Below are 22,873 nucleotides of genomic sequence, written 5' to 3'. Positions count from 1 at the left end.
AAAACCCAGAGATTTCCAATAGGAACCCTAGTGTTAAATCCATTCTGCCCTGCTGTGGGCTTTCTGAGTTGCTTGCAACAAAAGAATTGTTCTATTACTTTTCTGTAGTCAAAAAACAAGTGAAAACTAAGAGCTGGTATTTTTGGGAGCATCAGGGTAGGGAAAATGAGTGAAAGGAGCAACTGGGAACAGCTGCATATGCTGTTCTTCCAGCACTCGATCCTAAAAATTGCACCTGCCAGCAGATCCAGGTACCAGTGATGCTGAGGACAGGTGACATCTGGGATCAGCATGAGGCCTCTGCTTGTAGGACTGTGACAAGTGGAATGTCAACCTTGCATAGGCTCTGCTGTATGCAAGTCAGGGCCTTGTTCGCTTGCTATAGACCACAGCCAAAGTCCCCTGCTCCTGCCTGCCTTTGTGCTGATCTGCTGTCCATGGGAGTAATCATCTCACCCACTTGCTGCAGGGGTCTGGCCCAGGTAGAAAAGATCCAGAGGAAATGTCTGGCTTCTAAATCCGGTGCCAACTTGCAGTCCTAAACCCAGTTCTCCTCTCCCAACCATGGAAGCCTGCATGGCCACTGAGGAAATCTCACATGGCTCCACTCTTTGCTTTAAAGTTCTTAGTGGGCCCAGCTTGAGAGACAGGAGCCTGGTCCCATGTCTCCCGTGGTGTGCACTTACCAAATGGTGCCACTAGAGGGAGTCACCTCACTAGTGAATGCCCCTCTGCATCATCATCTTCTGGCAAACTCCACTACACAGAGGCCAAGTTCTTGGTGCCAAGGCAAAATCCTCCTGTTGAGTGAAGGGAGCAGGACATGGACGTACAGGGTGGAACAGTTCCAAGAAGACAGGCCAAAAGTGAAATCTGCCCCAGCAAATTCAATAGCTTGGTAAGCAGCGTGCACCCCTGCTATGTGGAAGACTGTCTTGAATCTGAGTCTCCCACCTTGCAGGCAAAAGCCCTGATCCCCAGGGGCTGGTTAGCTTATGCACACACATGTACATGGTTTTACTGCAAAGCAGAACAGGAAATTATTTCAATTCTTAAGCCATTCCAGAGGCTGGGAAAGTCATTTCCAGCCTAACTCAGCTCCTGACCCCTCCACCTGCTTATCCAACCCTGAGCTCTCTTCACAGACACCTCAGCAAACGCCCCTTGGTGGCAGCCCACAGCTCCCCTGGCCACACACACACCTTTCCAAGCCTGCGACTCTTCACCAGATAAGGTTGGTGGCAAGTTGTTCTCTGCCAAGCTGCCCTGGGCTGTACTGTGTTTTCAGGTGCACTGGAGGCAGGCAGCAACCTGGACAACCTGGGTGGTGAAATACCAGGGCAAGGTTAGGAAACAGTTATGCTGCTTCACTGAAATGGAACTTCCTATTTCAAACGCACAAAAAAAGCCCTGCTTGCTCTCCGGCTATGAAGAGATTGAAGAACAAAAGACAGGGAAGAATTACTCATCAGGTTGAAGTGCTGCATACACAAAGACAATGGCAAGATCAGAATCCATGTCATCTGTCTCTCCTGGAATGGGGTGATAGCCCCACACCTTCCCAGGCAACTGTTCCAGGAAAGAGCTGCTAACTCTTGTTGTTCCAGGAATCCAAGCAGATGACTTAGCCTCTTCTGTGCACAGGGGGACTCCAGTATGAAGCAGCACCGACAAACAATGATTCTATCATTCACAAAACCCACTGCATTCAGACCAGAGCTGGAGTCCTGGGGATTGGGGGGGGAGAGGGGGGGAGATCAGTAGACCCACTAGATAATGTTTCGGGGAGCCTAAGGGAGATAGGTGTCGAACTCCCAGTGTGCTGCAAGCTTCTAACTCCGGCCCTGATCTATGAAGACTGGTCTGTGCATCGGCTCTAGGTCCGAACATCATATGAGAGTCTCTTACTACTGTGGTGAGAACAGAGGGGTCCCCCTGGGTAGCCAGTCTTCGGCTCTCGTCTCCTACTGCCCACGTGCACACAACCCTACAGGAACATGCACTGAGACTGTCATCTCCATTTTTGTAGGGGAACTTGAGGCATGTTGAAGGGAAAGGTCATTCTTACGGTCACAGGGCAGGTAAGTGGCAGGGCTGGGACTAGCACCCAAGTCTCACAGTAATGGGGGGGTAGGGGGGGCAACCAGGGGCACCAACCCATTTGCTGCCCAGAGTGTAGAACTGCCTAATAATGCCTCTGCATTCTTCTGACACCCTATCTGGTCCCATACACTGGAAACAAGACCTGGGTTAGCTTAAGGGCCCCAAAATATCTCCAGATACTCCAGTATCCTCATAGAAAATTGGAGTTGGAAGGGATGTCAGGTGGACATCTAGTTCAACCCCCTGCTCAAAGCAGGACCATCCCCAACTCTATCATCCCAGCCAAGGCTTTGTTAAGCCAGGTCTTAAAAACCTCTAAGGATGGAGGTTCCACAACCTCTCCAGGTAACCTGTTCTTTGCCTCCTAGTGAGAAAGTTTTGGATTTTTTTAAATATCTAACCTAAACTGCCCTTGCTGCAACCTGAGTCCTTGTTCTGTCATCTGCCACCACTGAGAACAGTCTCACTCCATCCTCTTTGGCACCACCCTTCAGGTAGCTGAAGGCTGCTGCTACCCCCCCCCCCCTTCTCCAGAATAAATGACCCCAATTCCCTTAGCTTCTCATAAATCATGTGCCCCAGCCCCCTAACATTTTCATTGCCCTCTACTGGACTCTCTCCAATTTGTCCACATCCTTTCTGTCATTGGGGGCCCAAAACTGGACGCAGTACTCCGGATGTAGCCTCACCAGTGCCAAATAGAAGGGAATAATCACTTCCTTCAATCTGATGGCAAGGCTCCTACTAATGCAGTCCAGTATACCGTTAGCCTTCTTTACAAAAAGGGCACAGTATTGACTCATATGCAGTTTATTGTCTACTATAACTCCCAGGTCCTTTTCTGCAGAGCTGCTGTTTAGCCAGCTGGTCCCCAAACTGTACTGGTGCATGGGATTGCTCTGTCCTAAGTGCAGGACTTTGCACTTGACCTTATTGAACTGCATAGGAAGCTGCTCCTTTCTGTGCAGAGGCTGGAGGATCCAGAAAAAGTCTTCCCGGTAAAGTTTCTGTGAGCCCCAAATAGGGAAGAACAAGCAGCAAGAATCAGTGCCTGATTAGACACAAAATGGGCCACAGCCACCAGGAGGACAAGGTCTCCCCCTCCACCCTATTGTATTTTACACTGGTAGAACAAGTCTTCCCTGGCAGAGAAGTGTCCTGGGCAGTAGGGCTGGTGGTTAAATGAACGGAGCAGACCGAGAGGTGCCTGACATGCCCCAAGCAAAGTCTAACTAAAGGAAAATGCTCTAGCTGAGGGCAGAGGCAAAAGCAATACAGGCAGGGGAGTGATGGAGAAGCTAAAGGGATTCACAGGCTAGGGTTTTGCAGCAGCACAGGCCTTGCAACACCTCAGGGCTCAGAGACTTCTGAAGCTCCTCTGCAACCCCACTGCCCCCAACCCACAGAGACAAGGGCAAGAAACAGAAAGAAGGCACAGGGTGTGGAATTGCTCCAAACTCACCTCTACCACCCAGCCCTACAGACGGGATGGCTGCCAAGCACTGCTCCGGGCTGTGGTCCCCAGAGCAGGTCAGGGGTTGATCTCTCAGGCAGGGACTGGGACTCCACAGTACATACTGTAGGCATGTAAGCAACTACCCCAACATCCTCCCCAACCAAGGAATTTTATTTTAGTGGATCACTTTAAAGCAAATTAGCCCTCCCAGCAGGGGAATACCATACCCCAGGGGCACCTTCAGGGCTGAAGGTTTGCTACCATTGTACATGGAGACATCCAGACATTCCAGTGATGGGTGGTGCTGCTGCATCCTGGGCTACCTAAGCAACAAATCATCTTCATCCCCAATTGTGGCCCTGCTGTTATTATCCTCACTGTACAGATGGCACTGACAGGTCAAGTGATTTGCCCAGGGTCACACGGGAAGCTGGGGGCAAAGAAGAGAAGGGGATACTGGGCTTCCAGCCTAGTGCCCTAAGCACCTCATCCTCCTTCCTCTCTCTCCCAGAGAGGCTTGGATAGACCCAGCCAAGTGGCAACACAACTGGATGCAGTTGCATTGCCAAAGTGCAATCTCCACTACATGCAGTTCCACTTGCAATTGGGCAGTGCCTGAAGCTAATTGAAAGAGCTAAGCCTTGTCCCAATGGAGAAATCTGAGAGAAGCCAGGATTTCTTAAACCAGGCTCATCTCCAGCCAGAGAGCTCCATCCTGTCCTCCACTACACCAAGGGAAATCAGGAGAAGCAAGGAAGAGGATCCAAGATGACCTTGGCCTGCAGGTTCCCATGCAACCTCAGCCCAGGATACAAACATCTACTGTCTTTTGGGTTAAGATCACAAGATTTCTGCTCAGCTGCCAGACCCCATGTGCAAGGGGAGTCACCGAAAGCCTAGCTCTCTCCCAGAAGGCACAGGCCCCAGGACAAAGGTAAACTTCAGCTGGGGCCATGAGGAACCTCCCCTATCAATGAGACCTCTAGACACAGAATGATCCCTCTGGGAGACAGATGCCCTATCACCAGGGGCAACTCAGCTGAGATTCAGACCCCCAAAATGTACTGCCAGGATCAGAACATGGAGTAAAACTAAGGTTTTGCTTCCTCTTACCCTGATGAAAGGGCCCTGTGTGCCCATGTCAGGTGGTACCGAAGAGCGCCTATACATGATCACGGAGGCTGCTCCAACACACTGGAATTCCAGTGCATCAGAGCACACTTGATTAAGTAAGGCCACTGGAGTATAGCAATTGCCAAGCTCCAGTGGCCTCCTAGGTCTCGTGTATCAGCATCCCCACTGAATGAGCTTTAGGTCAGGTCCCACACTGCCCTTTTGAAATGCAGGGGCACTGATATAGGAGACATAGCCGTACTTTAATTAGAGTAGTTCTTGGAGCCATTCTGATTAAAGAACCCCCACCCCCGGAGCATGTGTAAGAGTGCCCAAAAGGTCCATGGCTCTGGTTTGCTGGCAGCATGGTTGCAGCAAGGGTGCCAGCATAATTAGTGGCAGGACAAGATTGGGCCTACACAAGAATGAGTGGGTCAGCAGGGACAGACTGGGGGGTATTGTTTCCAACACTCACACTTGGGGGCAAAGGGCCCTGGCTCAAAGGTCTCTCTTATCCCATTGCTTTGTTAGCCATCCCTACCATCTGTTCCCTCATCACAGATGCAGGAAGGCTTCCTTCCAGGGAAGCTAGAACCCTGCTGTGACACCAAGAGAAGGATTGTGCTTACCCAGCACACAGGTCACATTTGACCTAAACTCCGCTTCTCCTTTGCCTTGAGATCATGCCCGCCCTGTGTCCCCTGCACCATCCATACCCTTCCTGGGTACGTGGGCAGTTTCTTCCCCAGAAACAACATGTGGGTTTACTTGCTCTGTTTGTATTACTGATTCATTTTTTTCTTCTTAAAATCCCCAAATAGTGAAAGCGGTCAGTGCTGCGACCTGACTCTGCGTCACCACTGGTCTTCCCCTAACCAGCCCACATGATCTTTCATTTTAGCGTCAAGGAAACTTGTGCAGCCGCTTCAGGGCACACCTTCAAGAGCTTCGAAGTCCAATGGCCTAAGGAAGGATTTCACAACATCCTTCTTTTCCTTTTCAAAGCTCTGCTATGCCTCATGGCTCAAAACCACACTGTGGAGAGAGGGAGTCCAGCCACCTGGGGCCTGAGGGAAGCTTAGAGATTCACAGGAGGTGAAATCCCCCATGCCAAAGCTCTGCAAATCATGACCCTCTTGAGCCCAACCCAGTGCCATGCTGCCTCACTGGTCCTCAGCAGAGAGATGAACACTCCTGAGCTGGTCTGGGGATCTGGTGCTAATCACATCACTGCAGAACAACAAAGCAAATTCTCCCTAATGAACACCTGCATTCTGTTGAACATCACTGGTGCCACCACTTCCCAAGGATGGACATCAAGAAGAGGGAGTAGAGCAGAGGCTTCTGACACAGCCTCCCCCCCCAGCCCACTAGACTAGAATTTGGCAGTCAGAATCTCCAACAGAATTAGCACAAGGGGGTCTCAGATCTTCCTTTCCCGTGTCCTTGTGACAGAACTTGCATATTTCATTGAAATCTGACAGGCAGCACCATGAGCACTGCTGCTATGGCCTTGAACTTGCATCCTCTAGGCTTCCTTAGCACCCGCATTACCCCAGCCATGCTAGTCTGAAAATCATAAGAAAGTAGGGCTAGAAGGGACCTCATGAGGTCATCTAATCTACCCCCTAATCCAGTCATCTAGTCCAGGCTGCTGGCAGTGGTAGCAGTGGCCAAGCCAGCAGCATGAAGGCTATTTTATGCTCCCTTCCCCCAAAATTGTGCTGCTGCCTCAGCCCTTGCCTCCCTTTCCATGCTCATTTGTCCCCACCAGGGCTAGAAAGAAAGGGCCAGATCAACAGCTGGTGTAAATCAGCCTGCATCCAGTGCTCTGGGCCACTATATATTTTATATATAAATGTGGAGCACAAGCATGGGAAATGAAGGGTGCTTTCCTTGGCATACTGAGGTTCAGGGAACCCATATTCTTAGCCCATATAGCCTGGAAAGGTCAAGTGAGTTGATCAAGACTGCACAGGGGAGTTAGTGCTGGAGCGAGACTAAAAGCGAGACTAAAAGCTATGGGGCTCCTGGCTCCCTAGTGTATTCCCTGTCCTGCCGCACAGCAAAGAGTCCCATGCCTCAGTTTCTCTGTCTGTGGATAACAAACCTACTTCATAGGGATCTGCTCATAGTTAGTAAGATCCACAGCCCGCATGCCACAGTGAAGGCCTCCAAATCTGTGGCAGAGATATATACCAGGAAACAATGGCAGGTAACTAAAGGTAATTGTAGGTGCAGCACATGACATAGGAAAGAATGTCATTGGTTCTACTCGAGTTTAAAGCGATAAGAAAAGCGCAACGTAAAGGTTATTTCACCTCCTCCTTTATGATCTGGTGATAGCACTAAACTAACAAATCCCCAATTCTCAAGTTGCCTGAGAAGACACACACTATTCAAGCCCAGTAATAAAAAAGATTCTAAAAAACAGGAATTAAATCAGCAAGTAAGTAAACACACATACTGAAGGCCAGCTGGAACACTTAAAAGGCACCTGCATCCTACTGAGTCCCATTTATTTGGTTGGGTGGCATTTTATTGCTAGGTCAGAACTTTTAAGTTGAAGTTGGGAAGTATATTTTGTAAGCAAACCACACCCTGATGAGTTCTGAGACATCATTTCGTCTCCCAAATTAATTTTTGATGGGAATGAAGGAAGTGGCTGATATTTTGGGGAGCAGCTTTTTTAGGGTGGCTTGAAAGGGCAATAAGAATCCACTGATTACACAAAAGGAGGGAGCAACTCTCAGGTACTACAAGAAAAGAAGAAAAAAGAAAAAAAAAAAGAAAAAACAGTCCACGGCTGTCCCAGAGGAATTACAAAATAACAAAATTTTTGCTAACAAAAAATCTAAATGAAAAACAAATGATCCTCACAAATTAAAATTCCTGATGTGCTATTTTCAGAAAAATGTATTTGCATATTCAATGATTAGTAATAATTGCCTCATCTTATTACATCAGCGTGAATTCCCTGAGTCTTCTATAAATATCATAATCAATAGGAGTCTCACAGCATTCACGAACAAAAAGGACTGGTGCAGCCCTGCGTCTGTCTTACACCCTTTCACAGTGCACCGTCATAAAACAAGTGGGAGGAGATACCGAAAGGCTTTCAGGCACTAGAATGAATCCTCTGAGAAGTAAGTATAAGCTCTTCACCCGACAGCAACAGAAATCATAGGCACCATTTCCTAGTTGCAAACTGCTTGGATTTACTATATGCAAGGGGTCTGGTAAGTTTATTTTTGGGACTAGCAACTCCTGGGTTGACTTCTGGGGGAGGCTTGGATAGTTTTTATGGTTTTAAATGATTTAAAAAAAAAATTTCTCCCCTCTCCCCCTTCCTTTTCTATTTACAATCAGGAAAATTATGCCAGTGAGGATACAAAAAGTTAAGAGATGCACAGCTTATGCAGGCAGGAATTACCTTCTGAATATACATAGCAAGGCGTGTTTCACTCAAAAAACATTTGGAGTTCTGAGCATCAGAAAATAGAGGGGATTTAAACCAGCTGGCTGATGTGATTTTAACTAAAAGAGCTTTGATATGTAACTGCATTTTGTTAAACTAAGATCTTTGAGTAGGAATGTGTTAGAAACACTAAATGGGAACAGTTCCCCTTGAAGGTTCTTCAGGGTGGGAACTGTCTCTTACTGTGTAGATGTACAACACCTGGTACATTGGGTCCAATCTCTTTCAGGGCTGCCTGCTGTTACTGTCATTGTGTCACGATCTCATCTGAATGAACAGTGAGATCACTTTTCTATCTCTGTGTTCTGCACCTCTGGATTCTTCAGCACTTACCTGACTCACGTTGCTTCTTTCTCTCCTCCCCTCACCTCCAGCTATTCCATCCTTGCTGTTGAGCACTCTGCTGTGCTTGAAATACATCGTGCTGCATGCAGCTCCTCTGTCGGAGTTCTCAGGGGACCAGGGATTCCAGCTGTTTCTGCAGAAGAACTTGGAATTCACTCGCAAGATCAAAATGGATGTTGAGAACATGCGGCAGCACATGGTGAGTAGTTAGACAACCAAGGAAGAGAAGTGCTAAGAGCAGTCAGGGGCTGCTGGTGTAGAGGTGATAAAATGTAACCTGAGATTGGTCTCCAGAATTGAAGGAAGAGAAGTGGTGGGAGCAGAGAGATGCAGGGACTTGCTGGTATCTAACAAGAAGATAGACATGCACCCACTGCTAGTTACTGGGATTTGTGATGTGACAAGTTTCTGGGGGCTGCTGTGACCTTGACAGGAAGTTGCTTCCCCTAGAGCAGCAGCCTGGAGGGCACTTAGCTATGAGAAGTGCAGAAACTCAAAGTTCACAGTCTTGTCTCCAGCTCCAAAAGTGGAGTTCCCTGCCTCTGAGCAAGCTTACATTTCAGCTCCCAAAAGCTTCACCTCAGCAGACTATCTCAGCTCCAGGCTTAGGGACAGACTGACAGACTGAATCCTATACAGAACAGGCTTTCCCCATGGCTATGTCCCAACTCTTGATAAGTCTAGAGAGAGGGTGTGTTGGGGGAACTGAAATTAGCAGCAGGCACAAACTGTGCTGGGAGATAACTCAGCAGAGAGCTGGCCTGATCACCCCCCAGGGTCAAAGTCTGACCAGCTCCCCCTCCCACCAGCTGGCAGGGTCACTAACAAGGGACCTTTTGATCCAGGAATCAACCAATCTTCAGCCACTTTCCAGTGCCTCGCTAAAATAGACAGCAGGTACCTTCTCCTCCCCCAAACCAAGCTTTAGAGATAAAAGAGTCCCTTCCCCTCCAGGAGGTGACCCAGGCTAATGCTTATCCCAAACAAGCATCTGCTCAGAGGGCTTGGAAGTCTACCCAGCTGCTTAGGAGGAAAAGCTGTCTGCTCAGCTACTGCCAACTGCAACCGTCCAACTTCCCTTTGGTCTCCTCCCTGCTTCCTACAGCCCCACTGCTGCCTGCTGCACTTAGCATAGAAGGATTTTGAGCAGAAGGAATTATTAATCTCTCTTCCCCATGACTTTTGGCTTGGTTCTCTAACAGCTTTGGCACATCCCCAGCCTCCTACAAGCAGTCCTGTCCAGAACTACTCTGGGGATCATGTGGTTTCAAGATCAGACTTCTCAGTTCTTATTCAAAACAACAGCTGCCGATTCCAAATTCAACTGGACTTGACCAGTGATATGCACTGGCGAGGCCTCTGTCCCACTGAATCTGAAGGGGTGTGTTTCCTGTAGATTACAGCCAGTGCCTCACAGTAGTTCAAACTCTGGGGCAGGTATTCTTAGCTGAGTTGTTAGTGAATGTATTTGCTATGGTCAAGTTCCCAAGGTCTTGTAGGACACTACCGGCTAATCTATGCTGCTGTGTTCCTCTCTCCTTTCCTGGCATTCTCAGGGCTGTGCCAAAGGAAAGGCCAACACCGAAGTCAGAACACAGACTACTCGGAAAATGCTGTAGGGAAAGCTCTGGAGGGAGCGAAGGGTTTTGTTTGAGACTGCAGGCTATTTAGACTGCAGGTCTCCCATGTACACACAGCTATGACCTTTTTGTTTATGGAGGGGGTTGCCACTAGAAAGAGGCAGCAAGTGAGTGACAACTGCACATAGCTAAGAAAGGGCCAACCAGGAAACAGCTTGAAAACCCTGGAGAATGTCAGGCTTTCCCTGGGTAAGAGACCCCCAACCCCCACCTCTGCAAACACTACTCATTACATGGCCCACTGACTTCAGTAAGTCAAATTACTCACCTGAGTGTCTGCAGGATTGGGGCTGTAGTCAAGAACCCACATAGGCCAGGTATACAGTATAAAGTGAGTCAGCTTGGCTGCAATTCCACCCAGGGAATATTACAATTCTAGATAAAAGGCATTAAATTCTATTATTCACTGCATGAAGCTGTTGCCAATCTTCCATCTATGCAACAGGAGTTACAATGCATCTATGTGACATGGTTATATCACTTGAGGGCCAGAGCAATAGTACTGAAGTCTCTGGATGAAATGTGATGGGCCATTATGATTATGACCTGTCCAAATGACTGCCTTTGGGCTCTAAGAGGTCTTTCCCTATTGTCTGGCTAAACATACACAGGTTTAGTGTATCTTTAGAAAGATTTCTGTCTTGGGCAGTTATCTGGCCCTTATTATTATAGCTTTTAAAGCTGCTTCCAGCCTTTCATGTATTAAAGCAATAGTGCTGTTACCCTGAGGCAAAATGACCTGACCTAGAACTCTGTAGGCCCAACAAGGAGGGTCAACCAGTGTCTCCAGAGCCAAAGCAAGCGCCCTAACCATTGGGTGTCCCTTCTTCTGTGTGTGGCTCCTTTGCCTAGCTTTAGGAAAGGGGTTGGGGGTATGGCAAAAACTGTGAAGAACCATGCAGACTCCCAGTGAGCTGCACTCCAGTCATGGGGCTTTGCCCTCCCACCTGATCATATCTTCACTTTTTGTCCCACCACAGTGCGATAACTTTCAACTCTGCAAGGAGGAGGAGCTCATGCTTGTCAAGCAGAACCTCAACATCTTCCAGCCATCACTGAATCAGTGTCTGAGCAAGCCCTTCCAAGTGGTGAGTGACTAGAGCAATGAATTTCAATTGGGGTGCCTGGAGATCCTTTCAGGGATGCCGTACAATGTCAGCACTGTTAGTAATGCAAACGTGATTCACAAGAGAAATCCAGTGTTAAAGTAAGAATTCAGAGTGTTAAAACCATTTGGCCCTACTGTGGTCCTTCCAAGTTCTTTGCAACAAAATAATTGCTCTATTATTTTTCCATAGGCAAAAAATGAGTGAAAGCTAAGAACTGGTATTTTCCAAGGGATGCCTCAAGTCTGTGGAAGGGGGTTGAGTCAAACATGGGATGCCTTGAGTCTAAAAATATTGAGAACCACTGGACTAGAGCTACCCTAGTGTAGGGATGGGAGCAATCCCAGGATTTTGTCCTAACTAAGGGCCTGATCTGTCTCTCAGTGAAAGGGGCAGGATCTCAGCCCCTACTGACTTCAACATGTTGTAAGTCCAAGATTAGCTCCTGCACACTCCATTGCAGGGCTCAAATGCAAAGAACTCTCAGCATTGGCTCAACCCTGGTCTCTGCAGAAGGGCCCAACCCTGGTTTCTACAGAAAGCCCTTTTGCTTTGTTGGGTGTCTGACAGCACAGAACCCAAATGCCTCGAGTAGCAGTTGCCAGAATCGTTGCTAACTGCTGCTTCCAGCTCAAGCAGGGCCACTGGGGGAGGGTTTCACTTTTGAAGCAATCCCTAAAAATCCCAGCCAAAAATAGCTGAATGGGGTCAGGCTGCTAGAAGAAGGGAAATCATGTTCCTCAAAGCACAAAATGGTGTTGTAATATGACTCAACACTTCCTTGGTCTTGGCAATACCCAGCACCCACAGAAGTAGGGAAGCAGTTCCATGTGGGAGGGGGAAGTCAATGGCAGGGGTGTTCACATTTTCCAGCCCTCCTCTAAGCACCTGTGGACTGCAAGTGAGAGGCATTCTCAACCACAAGAAAACAGCAGGGAAGCACCCTGAGTTCCTCACTTCACTGAGCTAAAGGAACACAGGGGCTGGGGGGGAGCAGGCACAGGCCTGTTTAAAGGCACTTCTACCAAACCCCAACCAGACCACAGCAGCTTACAGTCCACCCCTTCAGTGCTGGATGCAGTGTTGGGTGATCATTCACTGCACTCACCAGGATAAGATGCTCAGAAACCTTGATGCCATCCAGGTCCCTGCAGCATTTAAAGAGTTAATGGTCTTCCCCATAGGATGTCTGCTTCAGCCAAATACGGGAGGGACTCCAGACCTACCACGGCTACCTCTTCACCATTGCCCAGCTCTTGCCCAGTCACTCCACCCAAGTGGAAGGCCTTCAACTGGATACCTCCAATCTCTCCACCAATATCCAACAGCAGGTGAGTAGCTCTACTTGCTCCCCTACTAAGTAAAGTGTTGCCACCATGGTGCCCTACGCATGTACAGAGCAGCCAGGTGGGCACACCCCTACAGCAGGTGCAAACCCAACACTGCTGGCTATAACTCTGCAGGTATGTACCAATGATAGAGGCAGCCTGTGTGTCACATGGGGACTAAACCTGCTTGTGCCCAAGTCAGGCCTGGAGCCATTAGCTCACCCTGCCAGCAGCCCTGCTGTCAGCTTCGGTTTCCCAGATCTGTAAGTGGCCCATCCCAAGTCACTGGAAGTCTACTGGCTTCAATGCATCTTGGACCAAGCGCCGACTTCTCCTAGCATGCCAGAAGCTGTCTCTGGTGGGCTAGGACCTCTCGTACTGACGCTGCTCCTCTCTCACCCACAGATAGAGGCTCTTGGGCTGAACATGGGGATGGTGACATACCCCAAGGAGGAAGGCCAAGGCACCCTCCTCACCTTCTCATCCCAGTTCTACCAGCAAGCTGGAGGATACATCATCCTTGCCAACTTCCAGCTCTTCCTGGACCTTGCCTATCGGGTGCTGCGTCACCTCATCATGCCATAACGGGCACAGGGCACTCCACTCATGGGGAGGCACTGCTCTTATTGGCATCACAGCACCTTCCCCAAGGAGTAGCTGCAGATTCTGAAATCTAAAGGGCACATTTACAAATAGAAGGTTCCTAATACAGGAACTGGGTGGACTGGGGAATCATTTAGGGCACTCTCTATTCTCAGGAAGATTCTCTAGTCCTTCAACATCAAAACTTTCTTTCCACCTCAAACTATCACAGTGACAACATAGCCTCTTCCTTGTTTATTGCCTGGATGGGCTTGTCACCCTTGTTTGAACAAGGACAAAACCCAGTGCTTGCCTCTATGCTCCTACCCTGGTTACTATTTCTGAGGCATGTATGGTCCTACTTAACCCTTATTTATTTCTCATTCCCAAGCCATACTGGTGCCTACTGGCACACAGTCCCAATACTAACCCACATTGGATCCAGCTACCCAGCATATTTAATATTTATCATTATTTAATATTTATGCAGCTTTTAGAACTCAGAGGTGATGCATTTAAATCTGGGGGCTATTTTTAAGGTTAAAAAAAAATCATTACGAGTCTTGGGTGTTGGCACCAAACATGTTGCAGCATCAGGAAGCCTAGATACAAGGCAAACAGCTGCACTTGGGCTGCGATTCCTGCATATTTTTATATGTGCACAATGTAGGTACTGTTTAATATTTAAACAAGTGAGTATCCCCATAATGAGGTTTTTGTTGTTTGGGAGCTGGACCGAGCACAGAACTGGGAGTCCGGGGCTCCTGAACTTTCGGGCCAGCTAGGCACAGGCTCCCTGCATGACTGTAGGCCACAAATTGTACTGCAGTTTCCCCATCTGTAAAATGGGGGTGCTACTGTTTACCTGCTTCGCCGATATGTTGCGAGGCTTACATGGTTAACGTTTGAAAAAGGGGCAATATGAAGAGTGAGAAGGTAGGATGAGAAAGGGACGGGGGGGAGGCTCTTTAGTGAGATCTCAGCCCCAGGAAAGGGCAGGCTCTGCACTCTGCCGGGACTCTCACTGACCTCCCCAGATCTGAGATCTACCCAGCTCCCCTGTGCAAGCTCAACCACTTTCCCCCTTGTACTGCTTCTGTCCTTGCCACAACACAAACCAACATTTTAGCACAATGCTGTAAAAGAAGCTGGAACGAGCGCAGAATGGAGCTGCGGGGTTTGGAATTTACGTCCCAGCTCTGCCATGGATGAGTTGCATGCACTTCAGCATGTCACAGGAACATGGGAGTGGAAGGAAATCATCCAGGTGACTGAGTTCAGATCCCTCTTTGTGCCTAACTTTAATATAGGAAGAATTTCCTTCCTCCATGGTTGAAGGAACTTTAAAAAGGATATTTCCCTTTGTTGGTTGTGGTTGGAGCAGGGACAGAGTCAGTCAATGCTGTTTTTATTATGAGTACATTTACTCAAGCTGCAATTATTAGTTAAAAGGCTTGCCAAGAGATGAGACTGTAACAGGCACCTTAATTGTGGTGCATGTGTAATTTCACCATTAAAACTAGGCAGCCTTTTTGTAAGTTATTCGTTTTTGGTTTGTTTGTTTTTACAAATGTACAATCCAATATTCTTTATAACTCTCACAAACTATTTATTGTTTCCTTTCACTATAAACTAATTACTTTATTTATTATAATTTATTTACATGAGTCTTTATTCCTGTTGCATACCACCATCCCTTTCCGTTGGGTTAATCCAGAATTCCACTAGATTGGAACGACTCCTAAACTCTATTCACATCCAAACTGGAGTCATTCAGATTGGACTGTGCTGGAGAGGTTTATGTTGCTTGAATGTTTTCAGTGTGTTACTGCCTCACAGGCAGTATTCACAAGCATGTGGACACACATGGGAGTATACTAGATTGTACTACTCTCCAAACCATCAGTGCACCCAGATGAAGAAGGAACACTCCTGAATGTTTGTAGTTTTGTTTAAAAGCATAGTTTTCATTGACCAATTAAAAAAAAAAAAAAATCAGAATTTTAAACTTAGCCAAATGACAGGTGGAATGTATTATTTTGTAACTGTCTGTTTATATAATATATATTTGACATTTTTCTATTTATTGTTATGCACAGACCAAATCCACTGTATTTTTTTATTCAGAAAAACTAAGGAAATAAAGATATTTTTGTTGCTTTCAATAACATTAATGTTTGTTTGCATTTATCAGTCCCTTGAGAGATCAAGCTCTATCCGTTTAAGCAGAACTAAACTAATGTACTTTATTTAGGATCCCAGCAGAGAGAGACCTGATCAGTTGGTCACTTGCTATAGAACTCTATATGTTCACGCTAACAGATAATCCTTAGCATGTTGTTAAATCAAATACCTGAAGCCCGGGAGACAACCAATTAGTAGAGAATGAACCTGTTACTAAGCAGAGACTGCACTTCAGCTTAGCCAAAGCAAAAGATGCAAGGTTGTTTTCAAGGTTCAAAGCTGGTTGCCTTCTCAGTCTATTAGCACTAAACTGGGCCTTTCAAAGGAAACAAAAAGAGTTGGGTGTCAGCCTCCATAGGGATTTTGCATAAAATATCTGCACCTCTTGGGAAAAATCCCAGTGAACTCCAGACCTAAAGCCTGGATAAAAATGAAGCATTCTGTTCTTAGGCTCCAATTTTGGCTACAAGCAAATACAAAATACATCTTCGTAGCTCCACCCCACATCCATTAAGGAATGTAGGAAGATGCTAGGTCTAATGATTCAGAATTTCCTCTACCCTGCTCAGAAGCAGCAAGGGGGAAAAAAGCCATTGACGGATCAAGAAGAACTTAAAAAGGGACACGCTTACACATCATTCTACGACAATCTAGCAACATGCTACATCACTGTACAGCGGCACACTACAGCGATGCAGCAATCGCGCGAGTCTACATGTGATTGCCTGCTACATCACTGTAGCAGCGCACTCCCTGCTTATAGCATGCTGCTATGGCGACATAGCGGGGAAATCTAAGCGTGTGCTGCCTTGTACTGCACCATGCTTTAGTACTTCCAAAAGGACTCTGAAAGGAAGTACTAAAGCACTGCACTGTAGCAACATCACAGTATGGCAACATGTAGACATGCCCAAGGATAATTTTCTTCCCCACGTTCTTTCTGATACCTAGAGTTCTTGTCAGCTTCCTAAGCATGCAAACCCTTGCTTCTGAGGCTTTTGCTCAAATAAAAGGGCAGCTGCTGGGAAGACACTGTTATGAAGATGTTAACAAAGCAAATAAAACTCAGCCAGTTCTGGGGTGGAGGGAGCCAGGTGTACAGCAACTGCTATATAACAGGGTGAGAAAGGGAGCCAAGAACAATGTGGTGAACCATGGGATCAGAGACTATCTAATGCCCATCAAGAACAGAGAGGAGGATGGTCTAATCTTTGGCCCCAAATGCACCGTCTGCAGCAAGTCAGCCACATTTTTTCAGTAGTGGGCCAAAAAGACCTAGCTTAGGTCTGTGACAGGTTGCCATTGGTGTTTCTCCCTGCCACCTAGCCATGGCATGGTATGGGCAAAGCTCTCTGTTGTCTGGCTATGACACAGTGCAAGCAAAGCTCTCCACCTCCAGGCTGGATGCTATGACTCAATGGGCTGGATCTGGGCCACAGGTTGCCAATCCAGTGTTGAAGGCAATATAAATCTTTGTTGTTATAGTCTACAGTTGACCCAATAAATGAAAAAAATAGTGCATAGCAGAGAGTCAGTCTACTCTTACAGGGTGACTGAATCCCCTGGTTAAATGGACATGATCCAACAAAATATGTTTTTAATGAAGTCCAAGCCAAGGCAAGAGCTGCTGCAAACTAAGGCCCCACCTACCAGATAGGAGGTGCTGCCTTAGAAAGCAAGGACTCAGAAGGAAGGCCTAGGCATCATCATAGATCATCACTTCAACACAAACTCTCAAAACAGTGCTACAGCCAATGTGATACTTGGGTACATAAAAAGGGAAGCATCATGCAGAAGATGGGAAGTGATTCTCCAACCTGCACAAGGGAGAATGCTTGTGCCCCCTTTCAGTGTCCACAGGATGCTGTGCCATCCATACTAGGATGCTGTGCCCCCTTTCAGTGTCCACAGGTCAAGAAGGAGATAGGGATACTGGAACAAATTGCAAGGAAGGTCACAAAAATGACTTGACAATGTGAGGCTTAAGGTGTGAAACTTATTCATCTTATTGAAGGGAAAGTTGAGAGGTGACTGACTCCCTGTGCACAGCCCCTTCCACATGGAGAAAGGATCTGGGTGGTGACTTTTCAATGTTGCTGACATGACATAAAACACATGCTACCAGCGGCTGGAATTTAAACTTAGGCAAAGCCAATCTTGAAATATGATGCAGTTTCCTAGCTGAAAGGGTTATTAAATCCTAGAACAGCTTCCTAGGGAAGATGGTGGCACTCCTCATCACCTGGAGTCTTTAAATGAAATGAGATCTCTCTTTAAAAGATACTGGGAGAAATTCTTCAGCTGGTGGGGAAATGCAGGTGTAGGCTACAAGGTCCTTCCTGTCCCTAGAGTCTCTAAATCAGAGTGAAATGCTTTGATATAAGGCAGTTCGTTCAGGTTGATGCAAGGCCCTTAACAGAGTTACAAGTAGTGGTATGCAGGAAGTCAGATAAAAAGATCTGCTGTTCCCTCCTGCCTTTGCACTTATGAAAGTCATGGATGGGAAAAAGCAGGATGCTTGGTCTTGAGCTAGCTCTCCTAGGCATCCAGCCACATCCTAGCTCCATAACCACTCCCCACCCTTCCGTTTCCCTTGTCTAAAGCTGTGTGGGGGAAAGAGGGGCTCAATTTCTGTAAAAGCTAGTAGAAACAGAGGGTGTTTAGCTCTTCTCTCCCTGAATAGCCATCATCAGCTCAGGGCTTTCAGACCTTCTCCAAATCCCACTGTAATCACTCAGGGTTATTGACTCCATCAAAGTTCATTGCCCTACTTCAGAATATCCCCTATGGGGACTGCCCCAGTGCTGGCTAAACCTAAATTTTATATTACTGTTACTGTCTAGGAGCTCATCATCACAGTCCAGACTCTATGGCATTAGACACTGTACAAGCAGAACAAAGAGTTTGGTCCAGACCCTATGGTATTACTTATTGTACAAACAGAACAAAGAGTGCTGTCCAAAAGATAACAGATTGGCTCAGATGGGGGCATACATAGAAACAGTGAGCCAATCCTGGTCTGGGGCTGGGCAGGGGTCACTCAAGGACCAACATTTTTGTAGGCATCTCAGCAAAGGTGCATTTCCAGGAGGGTTTTGGAAGAGAAGGATCAGACAGTTTATGGAAGTTTACAGGGATCAAGAGATGCTGGTGGGGTGGGGACAAGCTGGGAAGAGCATTGAAAAAGAAGGCAGGGAGATTATGCTGGATGCAATAGGGAAGGGGAAGCCCACGGAAAGAGGCAAAGAGCAGGATGAGCTGGGTAAAGCAATAAGCTAGTAAAATCTTAGCAGCGGCACTAGCAAGACACTGGACCAGGCCAGAGAAAAGGACATTGCAGTAATGAAGTCAGATGATCCGACTTCAGCAGAGAGTTGTAGTTGTCACATGACTGCTTTCCTAACAGAGAGGCTCCCAGGGCTGCCAGCTAAATCCCCAGAGACACAAGACTTCCTATCACCTCTTGCTTTCCCTGAGTAGATGGGGGTGAGGAAGAAACCAATTTTCAACTCACCAGCTGCAGTGAGCTGGTAGCATGGGACTCTTTCCAACTCGTCCTGTTCCAACCCAAGCTCCATGACAGTGAAGCAAGAACGGGAACCCTGCCCACTCCACCAGGGCTAATTTCTGACTCAACTTCCCATGCCCCCAGGATAGTGTAGTGAAGTGCTACACCACCCATTAGCATTACATTCAGTCAATCAAACAGAAGGAGATCTGAATTTGGACCTAGCAAAAGATTTAAGACGCTGAACAGGAAGCAGGTCTGCGTGTTCCCCCAGCCAAATGCAGGCACTCAATGCAGACACCACGAGTGACCTTGTGCTCTACTCTACCTGCATCCCAACAACAAGGAGGCGATACCCAAAACAGTTGCTTGCTAAGGACCAAAGCGAGCTCCTGTAACAGGTTAAATCCTGCACTGAGGTCTCTGGAATTAAACCAGGACTCTCATGCATTCACCTTGTTTAGAATGACAGCTCTTCTGCAGCCTCACTCAGAGATCACATATGGAATCATCATCTCCAAACCCAACATTCAGCCCCTGCCTGAGTCATGGCTCAGGCATCATGAGTAGGCCCTGATTTAAATCACAGACCCAGCTCATGGCATAGCAGCTCCTTCTATTTGGGTGTTCTCCTCATGCACCCCCCACCCCCACTGTTGATTGGCAGAGGGCCTCATCAGCCCAGCAGCTTGCTCCTGATGGCCAGGAGGTGAAAACCGCAGTTTTAAATAAGGCACAGTTTTTGCCTCCCATCTAGTCAGCAAAAAGCAACACGAGCTGGGCCATGATTTAAACCAGGCCCTAATTACAAGATTCCTTTTGAAAATGAAATAAATCATAGTTTCTTTTGGATTTGACATCTGATTTTGACCCTTCAGCCTGCCCGCAGGATGCAGTTTCAAGCCTCTCTCCCCATCCTGAAAGGGCCACAGGTTCCGGTCTGGGGTGGCTGCTTCATTTTATGTTTTTTAAATGAGACAGGAGTCTTCCTCTGTTCATTTGCAGCTGGAACTGAGCCTTTAAGAAAAGCAGCAAAATCTTAAGGATTCCTACCATGGCACTTGAACCCCCAACCCCTCTATGACCACTTTCCTCCTGGGGTATTCCAGTGTTTTCATGCATGCAGAGTCAGGATTGTTAAGCCCATTTTTACAGATAGGGAAACTGAGGCACAGGACTGCAATGAGTATTTTAACCTGTGGGCTCTTCAAGGCAAGCCCTACCCATGCTTTCATCTGTAACCCAGTGGTTCTCAACCTTTCAAGATTCCAAGTGTTCCTTGGAAAATGCCAGCTCTTTTCATTCATTTTTGACTACAGAAAAAGAAATAGAGTGATTTTATGTTGCAAAAAACTCAGAAGGAACACATAAGGTCAGAATGGTTTTGACATTATGGATTTCTATTGGAAATCTCTGGATTTATCTTGGGAATGATGGTGGCACACCTAACAGTACTAACCTTGCATGGCACCCTGTGGCACCCTTGAAAGTATTTCAAGGCACCCCAGACCAACCAATGGAACTCATTGCTGCCAATGCCTGACACAACTGACAGCTCCTTAGGTTCCCCACTCTAGGTTTGGGATCTGATGCTTTTGGAAAAGACACTCCAGCAGCATCTCCACCACAACTGATGCTGGCTTCAAAGGACAACTAGCGAACAAGGCTGGGGCAGTGGAGAGGCTCACCCCTCCACAGGCTGGAAAAGTTAGCAGATGCAACAACACCAAACAGAAGCTGATGGCAACCAGATGACAGACGGAAGAGCTGGAAGACGCCTGGAACAGTATGCAAGCCTAAATCCCACTCAAAATTTCAAGAGAAGCTTGCCTTGATGTATATTCAACAAAAGGAAAGAAGTCCCCCCCGGGAAGCCAGAGAGTTTTCCCATATTGCTAAATCCTTGCATAAAACTTCCTGTCCACTGGCTTCATAGAAAGGGGTTGGGGGGGACCTCCCCTGTCATTTATCTCTGGAATTATTCAACAACTCTCAGCTGAGTCAAGAGCTCAGCTAAGCCCAGCCCCAAATGATTTCTAAACAAACTCAACACAGATCCCACTCACAATCTCTGTTTCACTGCCCCAAGGCCCAACTGTGGACATAGGCCCAGGGATTGCCTGTGTGTAGATCATAATCACATTCAAATTCCAAGCAGACATTGTCAGATTAGAGCTTGCAAACCTTTTTGTTTGTCTACATTAAGACAGAGAGAGTTGTTTGACCACTTAATCACAAGCCAGACAATTTCTCTCATCTTCTTATACTCAGCCTTGTACTTCCTAGAGCCTGTCCTTCCAAACAGACAGTCCATCTCTGGTAGTCACCACTTCTCTTAGGAGTTGGCTTCAAGTCATTTGTCAAATTCACTGTTTAAAACCAGTGCCCTCTTTCTAAAAATCTGACCATGCCTGGCTTCAGCTCCCAGCCACTCGTTCCTGGTTTGGCTCTTCCACTAGCTTAAAGAGCCCAACATACCTGAGGCTTCCTTTCCATGATGTCACCTAAACATTAATCAAGTCCTCATGTCTGGTTTTCTCAAGGAGCTCACTCTGTTCGGGTTAAGTCTCCTGCAGTTAAAGCATTTTTTCATGCCCTGAAAGCATGACATCCCATGAGTGCTGACTGGTTCCAATACCTCTTAGGTAGGGTCTCTGTTAAAACTCAGCACTCTTTCTCCCTCTGTCCTCCCCAAAACACAGGGCTCCAGTCAAAAGAGCAAGGAGATTTTAGGCGAAGGATGATCACAAGGTAAAGGTACAGGCATGTGGAGCAGGACTTCTGGGTTCTGTTCCTGCATCTGCCAGTGAGCAGAGAAGTCTTCTTGCCTCTGATGCACCTTGGAGGATCTCTAGCTCCTGCTGTCAGGGGGGTGATGATCACTGTGCTTAGCATGTGTAAATTTAGGTAGGGTGCTGCTTCATCATAAGCAGCTAGGGAGATGGGAAAACGGGGGTACAGATAAATGCAACTTGTCTGAGGTTAGACAAGGAACAGGCATCTGTGCTGATATGAGCACTTGGGTCTCCCAGCAGATGGGTTGAATTATGGCTGACGTATAGAAGTCATAGGGCAAGCATCTTGGAAAATGGCAACCTAGTCTAAGTCCTGTTACTTCCCAGTCCACTGTTGCCACACCTCGATTTGGCCTCCCATCTGACTAAGCAGATGTCGTCTACCCCTCTGTTCCACTGCATGTCTGACCTTCTTGCCTAACTAGGCTCACAGGGTGACCTCTCACACCCAGGAAATGGAAAGAGAAGACTCCAGAAACCCAGCAGGCAGCGCCTGACTTCAGGGTGGTGGCCAGCCCTGCCCTGCCTCATGATCCCACAGCATTGGGATGGCAGCTTCCTCTCTCACATCCTTTGCCATGACATACCAACTTCAGTTCCTAGAAAGCATCTGGGGGTTTCCCTGCTGTCTGCAGCAGCTGAAGAAACAAAAGGCACTGAACAGAAGCAGCAGGCTTTCCACCAATGCCAAAGCAGTGCCTGGCATATAACCAGACAGAGTTATAAAATGTCTTCTCTTTGTGGCTGGCTTCCTGTCCACACCTCACTGTACAGTTGGCTGTCTCAAGTGCCACCACTATTTCTCTCCCAAAGCAGCAAGGTCCCAGATGGAGGACAAGGGTCACAATATAGCTCCCAGCTGACACAAGGAAAGCATCCCTCTCCTCCTCAAGGAAGCATCAAGGCATTGCCTTCAGCTGGAGCATGAATAAGAGCCCCTCATGGATTATTCCTGACTATGGGCTTCAACACTACAATGCCCTGAGCTGGTATAAGCAGAAGGGGCCCCATGGGATGCTCCTGCATTTGATCCAACCATGCCATCCTTGGCTGATGCTAAGTCTTGGGACTAGATCATGCTAGTGTCCCCCAGCATAGCTGCAAAAGATTCCTTTGGTGTGACTCTGAAGTCAGGGGTTGGGGGTAGAATGGGCAGTGCCTCACAAAGACTCTTCTTCCTTTGGCAGTGGGTCATTGTTGAATATGGGCATCAGCATAGTGACCCTAGCCATCTA

General features: G+C 47.4%; 1 protein-coding gene across 1 annotated transcript; it reads left to right on the top strand.

Annotated features, from left to right (window-relative positions):
• The first annotated feature begins 8,561 nt into the window (after positions 1-8,561).
• On the top strand, positions 8,562-22,425 carry CSF3 (colony stimulating factor 3). The gene is made up of 4 exons (XM_090044493.1): positions 8,562-8,694; positions 11,116-11,223; positions 12,426-12,572; positions 12,975-22,425. The coding sequence occupies exons 1-4, from the start codon at positions 8,665-8,667 to the stop codon at positions 13,152-13,154; spliced, it is 465 nt and encodes a 154-aa protein (XP_089900619.1). The 5' UTR covers positions 8,562-8,664; the 3' UTR covers positions 13,155-22,425.
• Positions 22,426-22,873: the final 448 nt, after the last annotated feature.

This window comes from Crocodylus siamensis, chromosome 4, assembly GCF_052110815.1.
Source record: "Crocodylus siamensis isolate JL-2025a chromosome 4, ASM5211081v1, whole genome shotgun sequence".
Taxonomy (NCBI): domain Eukaryota; kingdom Metazoa; phylum Chordata; order Crocodylia; family Crocodylidae; genus Crocodylus; species Crocodylus siamensis.
Note: the sequence above shows the minus strand (reverse complement) of the source record. Positions and strands in the feature narration are given on the sequence as shown.

What these genes read in the sequence shown, in the direction of transcription:
- CSF3 (XM_090044493.1), top strand. Translation starts at nt 8,665, where the DNA reads ATGGATGTTGAGAACATGCGGCAGCACATG. An exon ending in TGAGCAAGCCCTTCCAAGTG is followed by an intron (nt 11,224 to 12,425) that starts GTGAGTGACTAG and finishes TCTTCCCCATAG; the next exon opens with GATGTCTGCTTCAGCCAAAT. An exon ending in CCACCAATATCCAACAGCAG is followed by an intron (nt 12,573 to 12,974) that starts GTGAGTAGCTCT and finishes TCTCACCCACAG; the next exon opens with ATAGAGGCTCTTGGGCTGAA.